This window comes from Erythranthe guttata, chromosome 2 (genome assembly GCF_056151865.1).
Source record: "Erythranthe guttata isolate IM_541 chromosome 2, IM_541, whole genome shotgun sequence".
NCBI classification, from domain to species: domain Eukaryota; kingdom Viridiplantae; phylum Streptophyta; class Magnoliopsida; order Lamiales; family Phrymaceae; genus Erythranthe; species Erythranthe guttata.
The window spans coordinates 3,483,190-3,492,711 of record NC_142534.1 but is presented as its reverse complement, the minus strand read 5'-3'; the positions used below and the strand labels follow the sequence as shown (position 1 = coordinate 3,492,711).

Sequence of the window (9,522 nt, the reverse complement as noted above, 5' to 3'; positions counted from 1 at the left end):
AATTTTGGATGACTTTGATAAAATCATCTTAAAGAGAAGCTACAGAGAATATGAGTAGAGAGATTTTTTTTTTTTTTTTTTTTTATGTGTGGGATTTAGTAAATTTTATTGTGAAATTTAGCACACCATTTTTTATATAATGCATTTCTAACTAAAACTATCTTATCTATATTTTTTATCTTATCTATATTTTTGTTACCGTTAAAAAAAGATAAACATATTAACCTAGCTACAATATCCAATTCAACTTATGCAATTTAAGTTAATAAATGTTAATAGTACTTCACTGTTAAATATTAGCGTAAATTACGTCCACCTCTGAGGTAAGGTTAAATTATGAAAAAAACCCTAATGTTTGAATAATTACAACCACTTCTTAACTATGCACGTCCATCCTTATTTATGCACGTCCATCCTTATTGTGTTAAATTCTACATAATCTTCTATATTCCGTGAAATATTCTCTAGTTTCTACTCATTTTGTGCAAAAATACAGTTTATGATGCATCACAATCTAATATTTACAACATGAGGGATGCCGTAATTTACCCTAAATATTATAATCTTACACAAAACATGAAATGCAAGAAATACGCATTACCAAAAAAGAAAACGAAAAAAGAAAAAATTGACATAAAACAATAACAAATATTATCAATCACCAGAAGTGATATTAACTTGCTGACAATAGATAGGATTTTTACTTTTTTTTTTTTTTTTTTTTTTAAATTCTTCTCACACCAATACAACCGAAAAGAGAGAGGGAAATAACGAGTACCGATCATTTAAAACTTAGGGCAAACGAAACTTTGGGCCGGGATTTATTCTTGCCCAAGAGCTTCACTTGATTCGCTCGTTCTTCTTCCTCTTGCTGTTTTTTCCTCCTCAAAGCTTCTTCTCTCTGTCTTTGAAGCTCCTCCAATTCTCTATACCGTTCGACCTCCATTCTTTCTTGCTCCAAAGCTTCTCTTCTTTGAGCTTCTTCCACCTTCCTCTTATTCTCTTCCATCACTCTTTCCATCTCTTCTTTCTCTCTCTGTGCTCGTTCCTGTACGTAATTATACATATTGCCCACATCAAATAATTATAAATAAAATAACCCAAGAATTCTTAGGCATACCAAAATACACCAATAATATAAAACTGAAATATAACTGCAACAATGTCAATCGAGTTAACAGTAGAATAGAAGAATAGATGTACTAGCCTCTCTCTGACGAGCCTCTACAAGAGCTGCTTCTTTTTCTTTTTCAAGTTGAGCTTCGACTTCACCTACAAGTTTCCTCCTGCCTTCTTCTAGAAGCTTACCTATTTCAAGCTTGATCTTTTCCGAATTCAACCTCTCTGTAACTTTTTTCTGAATCTCTTCTGCTACTCTCTTTGCAGTCTCTTCTTCGATTAATTTTAATTCTAATTCCTTTTGACGCCTGGAAATTACAGTACAACATGTCAAAAAAAAAAGGAAAAAAATAAGATTGACCAAAAGACTGAGTTCTCAAGAGAATCAAAGGTGCTCAAAAGCAAACCACAATCTTCTATTCCTTAAGTTCATAACCAAAATAAATGACAACTAACCTCCAGTTTGGAGAAGGCAATACAATATACATGCTTACGCTTTTAAAGCATACCAATAACTGATTCTTGATCCAAAATATTTCAGTTCAGATCTGATCAAGAGTAGATTAACGAGGCACCCAAATGGATCATCAAAATAAACAATATCAGAAACTTCCTTCAATTAATCCTGTGGAGAAGAGCGTCAAGTGAAATGCAGCAGTTCTAATGCTAATTCCTGAAATACTTCAGCTGCTGTAGCAGAAATATTAACAAAGGAAATTGCATTGACATGCATAATTGCAATAACAAGTCCCTGAATGCCATTCTATGTGCACTGAATGAAAATGTTACGGAATAAACCGAACCAAACTCCTCTCCACCAAGCCTATTTCACAATTAGTTGGGGTGGGCAACAATCTTATTTCACAAATTAGTTGAGATTAGCTATAATAATCATACTTAATTACTTCTCCAGCACAAGCTACTTTTGAAATCAAGAAAACAAGCTCTAATTCCAATGCAGCTCTCTTTCCAAGTTATTTTTGAGTAACAAGTTTCTTTAGCATGTAGTAGTTTTGCATGCAGGATAAAAATGAGTTGAACAGGGAAAAGGCAATCATAACAATTTATCAAATAAAAGAGAATGAAAAAAGGGAATCATAATGCAGATAAGCGCATAATTTCAGACAAAGCATATTGAAAGAAAAACAAAAAGGAGAGAGAGAAAGAAGAAGTAATAATGTAATAGCTGTTTTCTTTAATAGTAGGTACGGGTCAAGTTAAAGTACAGGACTATTAGTTGCCAGAAATGTTTCCGATAACACAACTCAAAAGGATGGTATTGAAACAATAAATATTTTTGATGCTCTAGAAAATAAAAAGAATTAAAAAAATATTCAAACTTGAATTTTGTGATAGACATGTAGATCAAAGAGACATGCAACCATAAAAACTATCAAGTCATCCTCTCTGAATACTTAGTCTTTTTTCTATGTGCCACAAAGAAGGCACCACTTTGAATTTTAAGAAGAACAGTAAAAATAACCTCGGAATGCAGAATGTGCCAAAAGAGGGATTAAATAACAAAAGAAAACGAAAGGCGAGAAAGCAAGCAGGTTTTAAAAAATAACAACTAAAGAGGAAAAATATAGATAAGTAAAAAAAGGTGCCAACAAGTATCAAGTATCTCGTCAGTAATTAAAATATAAACGATCATCCAGCCTATGCCAGGATCCAACCATTAAAACAATCGTATAAAGAAGTTCCAATCTGTCACCAGTCTAAATAAACCATGTTGTGCATCTCCAGGCGTTTTAGAGGTTTATCATTTGTATTCACAATAATAAACAATTCAGAATTTTAGCAAATCAAACAAATGAACAAGCACATCAAATAAGAAAGAGAAAAAACACATCGGGGGAAAAGGAGAACACGAAAGGAAATTGTGGTTGTATTTATACCTTTGCCTTTCCTCTGCCTCTCTTTTCAACTTTTCACTCGCATTTTCCGTCTCTTTTGCACCAGCATGTACCTTCGGAGATGCACTTAGCGGGGATGATGAGGTACTCCTTTTTCTCTGTCTTTTATTTTGCTTTGGTGCAGGAGAACGAGTTTTACGACGTCTTGGAGTGGGAGAGCGACTTTTGCGGAGTTGAGGAGATAATGAACGACTTCTTCCTCTGTAAAATACAATAAAATAGTTGAGTTTCAAATGGACATATCGAGCACTACCATATTCCCAATCTTGGCCTTGCAGTTTCCAAACCCACCATCTATACTGAAAGCACATACAGTTACCTCATATATTGCAAAGAATACAGTGGGTGCTCCATAACAAACCGCTAATATCACAATCGAGCAGTGAAATGACACCCATCGGCACCTATCACCTGCTGACTTCCCAGTCAAAAGGGAAGCCATTGTTTTTTTTTTATTTTTTTTCTCGAACATCAATGAACTTGACTATCTTATTAACTGTAAGTTTTAAGGAAAATAATCTTGAATTCTTATATTTATATACATAGAAAAACTCCCAGTGTCAAGATTTATCTCGAGCATAATAATTTACAATTTAGCATTTTGTTTTCTTCGGAAAACTGGTGAAAAGTATGTCAGATCATCAAATCAACAACGATAATAAGCATGTAGAACATCAAAGTGCTGTGGAAAGCGAAAACTCTCATATGCAGCAACATGGCATTAGGACAGCAAAGCTACACAATCCATAAGCATCTGCTAGATCATCTAAAACAAATAAAACCAACACAATGAGCGTTATTACATACAATGTTGCAACAATTTAAGTCATGCTTGTCCAGAAAGACTCGAGATCATCAAACAGATCCACATAGTTTACTTAACAAAGGTTTCGGCAGAAAAGATATAGTTCCACTTTCCTAACGTGTTGAACTCCAAATGTTCCAAATTTATCCGGTAACTTGACACCATTAAAATTAAAGTTTAATTAACTTACACTACTAAGTAGTCTCTCTATCTTCATTAAATTCACAATGAAAAACAAGCTTAAAACTCCTATTAACTTATTGCTCAACATAATTGACATTAACAAAACTTAAACATATTACAATTACTGTTAGTGTCGAATCAATTTACATAAGACCATCGGCAGCGCCACCTATAGATACAAAATTAGGGCAGATGTTGTTCCATGGTTTTTTCAGTCTTCACTTCCATTCCTCTAATAAATCACAGATTAACACACACACTCTTTGATTGTTAGTAATTGAGATCAGAGATAAACCTGTAAAGCAAATGTAAACAAAATACAAGCCTCTGTTACATAACACACACAAGCAGGTGTAAGTAAAAGGGTATCACCTGCTATAAGAATAAGGGGATCTGCTTCTATTTCTCCGGCTCCGGCGTCCATACCTCACCGGAGACGGAGAAGGCGAGTACCTTCTCCGGTACGGCGGCGACCGAGATATTTCCCTGTCTCTAGCCATCTCAATTTTGCTTTTGCAAAATACGAGAAAACACGATTAAACCTGAAACCTGTTTTTACAAGCACATCAAATTAGCAAAACAAAATCAGAACCCTTTGAAGCTTCGATTATTTATGCATTAATGGATAATATATTAATTAAATCGATTGTCTCAGAAAACCTTCGAACAAATTAGGAATTGAGATCGGCGTTCGTGCACTGCAATCACGGTGTTGGGAAGACGCGAAAAGTAAACCCTAAAAAAGCTTTGAGAAATTGCAGAGGGACGAATTTGCAATATCTAGAAGACTTGTTTGGGATGAAGAATTCTAGTCCAACATATTTTTTATTTTCATTGATGTCAAATTGGAATAGAATTTTTCAAATTTAGCCATCGAATAAAAAAAAATCAATTTTGATTGTTTTTAATTTTTTATTGGAATATATATATATATATATCTGAATTACGTCGATTTTGATCTTAAAAAACACAATTTTGGAACTACTGATTTTATTCTAATTTTCAAAATTCCTATTTTTTAATTTTTTAACTGAATTTATACTGGTTTTTTACTTTCGAATTTTTTTTCTAAGCGTTAATTTCAATTTAAAAAACACATTTTTGGAACTACTGATTTTATTCTAATTTTCAAAATTCCTATTTTTTTATTTTTTAACTGAATTTATACTGGTGTTTACTTTCGATTTTCTTTTTCTAAGTGTTAATTTCAATATGATCCACCTGATTTGTACACTATCTGTGTCGTTGTAAAACATATATAAGTATTTATATGGTGCATACTATATATAATCACGCAAGCAACTCCAGCGCTAAACATCAAAATAGAATCATTACATACTCATTTAATATTTAAGATAATATTTTAATATTCATTAAAATTTATCTTACTCCGACTATGGTTATCAAATTAATTATCGACTGGAAGTGAACACAAACACCACACATGCCTGGAAATACAGCTGATGAAATGAAATCAAATAAAAGTGAATCCAAACATGGCAAACCATACACCAGCAAAATATCATTTCAAGAAAACAAGGTTTAAGTTAGCAATGGCTCATATAAATAAATATAAAAAACGCGACTTAATCACGACTTATAGAAACACATCCTTCTCGAGTAGCTTCAGCACGTCACTTTGGTTGTTTAGTTTAGCAACATCGATAGGTGTCTTTCCATCCAGGTTCTGAAGAGTGCTGCACAAATTCAAATTCAAATTCAAATTCAAATTCATATTCAAAGAAAGGTCGGATGAGTTTTTTTCTAAAAAAGCAAAAACGCTTACACAGCAGCGCCGTTTTTCAACAGAAGCTCGACACACTCCTTTCTGCCATAACCGGCTGCGTAGTGGAGAGGAGTGTTCTTATTCTTATCCAACGTGTCCACCTTTGCCCCTGCCTCCAGCAGAATTTGAGAACACTTGACCTGAAAATGTTGACGGGATTGATAAGATTGATTGAATTGGATATAACATGTTTTATCTTGTGTTCGAGATTTGGAATTCTACTGCATTGCTTTGTACGGTTGTGTAATAATCGGGGTTGAGTTTGGACAAAATATCATTCATATACTTGACTAAAAACAACAATCCACATAGTACTAGTAAATGAAAAATAGAACTCGTTTTCCAATATATAAAGTACCTCGCCATATCCACACGCAAAATGCAACGCTGTCCTTCCCTCGGAGTCTTCTTCATCCTTATCAGCACCTTCACTAAGGGCTTTCTTCAAGCCCTATTGTTCCATAAAAACAAGCCAAGAGTTAATACACTTGTCAAAGATTAGAAACACTTCCAAGAAAATATCAGATCTTAACAAGTAACCCAGGATATATATATATATATATATATATATATATATATATATATATATATATATATATATATATATATATATATATATTTATATTTGTGATTTCGGTGCAGTATAAATCAAAGACATACCTCCACATCACCAATGCTAGCAGTGTGGTGAACAATGGATTCCTCATCATTAACTTCCTCTGTTTCGTCTTCAACAGTATCGCCAGCAGATGTGGCACCTTCTCCACCGACTGCGAATCCCATTGCTTCGCCCAACTTCTGGAGAACCTCTTTATCATTCCAGTACCTGATCACAAAAATGAATTCTTCAAGATTTAATTACAGAACCTCTTTAGATGATATATTAAATTTTGATTAATGTTTTTTTCAAGAAAGATGCAATACAGTTTTATGCATATACTGCTAGGGTAATAAGTCGAAATCAAAGTCGTAGTGAATCATAGATATGTGGCATTCACCCAATATACACAACCTACCTTCGAAATAAAAAATCAGGAAACCGTTTCTGAAAATAAAATAAGTACGGGAACAAAATGTTTGGGGGGAAAAAAAAGGAAAATATTAAACTTATGAAATTAGGAAGTAGGAACATGTGAGATAAGCATCGACAAAACGCAGGTTAGCATTTCTGTAATTGTATGTTGACAAAGTAGAGTTGGGACTGCAAGAGAGTAGTTCATCAGGTCATGTTTCAGGATGGGATTCTTTGGGCAAAGAGGTTCGTCACAAGGTAAGAATTCACCATAAGAATATTTACGTCTTTGACATGGAACAGAACCCCGATAAAAAAATACAAGACAGTTAGGTTGGTCCTATAACTATACTATCCAACAAATTATTATCTCATAAGAAATTAATACGCCCTGTAAGTATATCAAATTATAAACACCAATAAAAGAAGTATGACCTCATCATTGCAGTAGGACCGCCATTCTCGATCTCTTCAAGGATAGGCTTCAAAGATGGATCCTCCTTGACACGAGCCATTCGTTCTTCAAGTTGGTCTTTATTGGCAGGATTTGTGAAGTTTTCAAGCACGCCAGACATGGCTGGATCCTGTGGATAAAGTAAGAACAATAAACTACTAATGACATTTACATCTCAGATAATACTATATTTTACACGAGAGCAGGTGAGAATTTCAAACAAAGAACTACCTGCATTAATGCACTACCAAGCTTCTCAGCCATGTTCATAAACTGTGGATTTTGCATGACTTGTTGCATCGTCGAATAATACTGTTGAGGGTCAAAGCTGGGGATACCCTCTTCAACTGCATCACCTTGGAAAGTTTTCTGAAGCTGTTCCGCCATCTGATTAAAAGAAGGGTCCTTTGCAATCTGTTCGGCTAATTCCTTGATGCTTGGGTCCTGGTAAAAAACAAATCAGAGAATAGAGCACCATCAGACTATCATTGCCAAGTACAATAGAACCTCGATAAATTGATAACCTCGCTTAAATAATATATTCTTCCGGTCCCAACTTGGTGAGAACATGCTAAATTATTAACTCGGTAATTTAATATTTCGATAAATTAATAGAATTTCCCGAATTTCCCTAGTCCCGGCTGTATTAATTTATAGAGGTTTAACTGTATACACAAACAGGAATTTTAGGAATAAAAAAAGAAGTGGTCTGTGATATTATATGCCACAATATAACGCTACAATTCTTTCATGTGTAACAAGCATCTCAAAACTTAATCCCTTGTTTTCTCTTACATACAAAATGTTTTAGAAAAGGGCAAGACTGTTTTCCGATGTGTTTTGCTAATGTGGGTCGAAAACATAAATGTCATTCTAATTGAAACGAGATCATAATTTACCAATCACACAACAACACAACAGAAAATAAAATTGAAACGAAAAAAAAAAAAAAAAGTCATCTTTTCTGTTTAGAAGGTCTAATGAGAACAAGTAGTGCACTAGACAGGTTGATCTGCCAAAAACAGAATAGAAACCTAAACCTGAGCAAATAGTTCAAACAATTCTTTTTTCTTAGGTAACCATTAGTGCAAAAGCTCAGTGATCGAGATTTAATAAGGTTTCCAGCACAGTTTTTCCTTCACCAAAATGGAATGAACAGCATACAACATACTGAGTTGCTCAACATGCTATGGATAAAAGCCTGAGATGAAAGAGGAAAAATACATACATTAAGCAATCCTGACATAGCTGAGAAATCAAATGGATTTGGCATTCCGGCAACTGGCGGTATTGGTGCTGGTGCTGGAGCTGCTCTTCTCTGCGCAGGCGGTGCCTCTGCTGAAGCCGTACTCCCCGCAGCAGCCTTCTCTTCTGAATAGCAGAAACATAATTTTCAAATAGTTAAAAACCACTCAGTCGAATATTTCGCTTCTTTTAAAACAAAATTAAAATCTATTTTCCACTCAGAATTTCATCTTTGGTTCTAATCAATCTCTATCAAAAATTTAGTCCCAATCACTACAGATAAGCATATAGAAAAGAAAAAAATAAAAAACACATCTGGTAACAAGTAATTCTCACCTTTAGGAACCAGAGGAGCTTTTGATTCCTGCAAAATCCCCCAAAAAAAAAAAATCATCAGCACATCAAAAGCAAAACCATGAAAAATTCAATCTCAATTGAACTAATGAAAACAAATCAAACCACTCAGCAATCAAACCGGCTAAGAAATCGAGCAGTACAAGGTAAGTGAAGAGAGAAATTCGAGAAGAAAACAATCAAATTACACAATTAAACTGAAGATAAAAGGAATTAGGAACAGTACCTCAGACATTATCGCTGAAATCTGATAGAAGAATTGTCGTCAGATCCTTTGCTTGTAGAGAGAGAAGAGATGTGGAGAGAGAGAGAAGACGAGAAAGGGTTTATAAATTAGTGATGTGGTGATGATAGAGATGGGGACTGCGATACACGAAGGAAAACAGAGCAGGTGGGCCCCCTTTCAATCCTCATCGCTGATTTTAATGAATGGTCAGATTTAGTTTTCTTCTGATTTGCTTCTTTTTGGATTATGGGCTTTCGAGTATTGGGCTTCTTTTCTATTTCTGTAGAAATATTTATTATATGACTTTTGTTATCTAATATTTTGTATATAAAGAAATATTTCTTAAACATATTCTAAAGTGAAAAAATAATATGAAACCATAAAAAATTATAAAGATAAAAGATATTTTGAAATGAATGAAG

General features: G+C 34.0%; 2 protein-coding genes across 2 annotated transcripts; both read right to left on the bottom strand.

The window, feature by feature from the left end:
- Nucleotides 1-609: 609 nt before the first annotated feature.
- On the bottom strand, nt 610-4,898 carry LOC105970097 (arginine/glutamate-rich 1 protein). The gene is made up of 5 exons (XM_012994887.2): nt 4,684-4,898; nt 4,396-4,572; nt 3,018-3,236; nt 1,208-1,427; nt 610-1,048 (listed from the first exon to the last, which is right to left on the bottom strand). The coding sequence occupies exons 2-5, from the start codon at nt 4,521-4,523 to the stop codon at nt 782-784; spliced, it is 834 nt and encodes a 277-aa protein (XP_012850341.2). The 5' UTR covers nt 4,524-4,572; nt 4,684-4,898; the 3' UTR covers nt 610-781.
- Nucleotides 4,899-5,484: 586 nt separating this feature from the next.
- On the bottom strand, nt 5,485-9,267 carry LOC105970017 (ankyrin repeat domain-containing protein 2B). Its single transcript, XM_012994797.2, has 9 exons — nt 9,101-9,267; nt 8,857-8,884; nt 8,504-8,646; nt 7,507-7,719; nt 7,257-7,405; nt 6,470-6,635; nt 6,168-6,260; nt 5,810-5,949; nt 5,485-5,720 (listed from the first exon to the last, which is right to left on the bottom strand). The coding sequence occupies exons 1-9, from the start codon at nt 9,107-9,109 to the stop codon at nt 5,621-5,623; spliced, it is 1,041 nt and encodes a 346-aa protein (XP_012850251.1). The 5' UTR covers nt 9,110-9,267; the 3' UTR covers nt 5,485-5,620.
- Between the last annotated feature and the right edge of the window lie 255 nt (nt 9,268-9,522).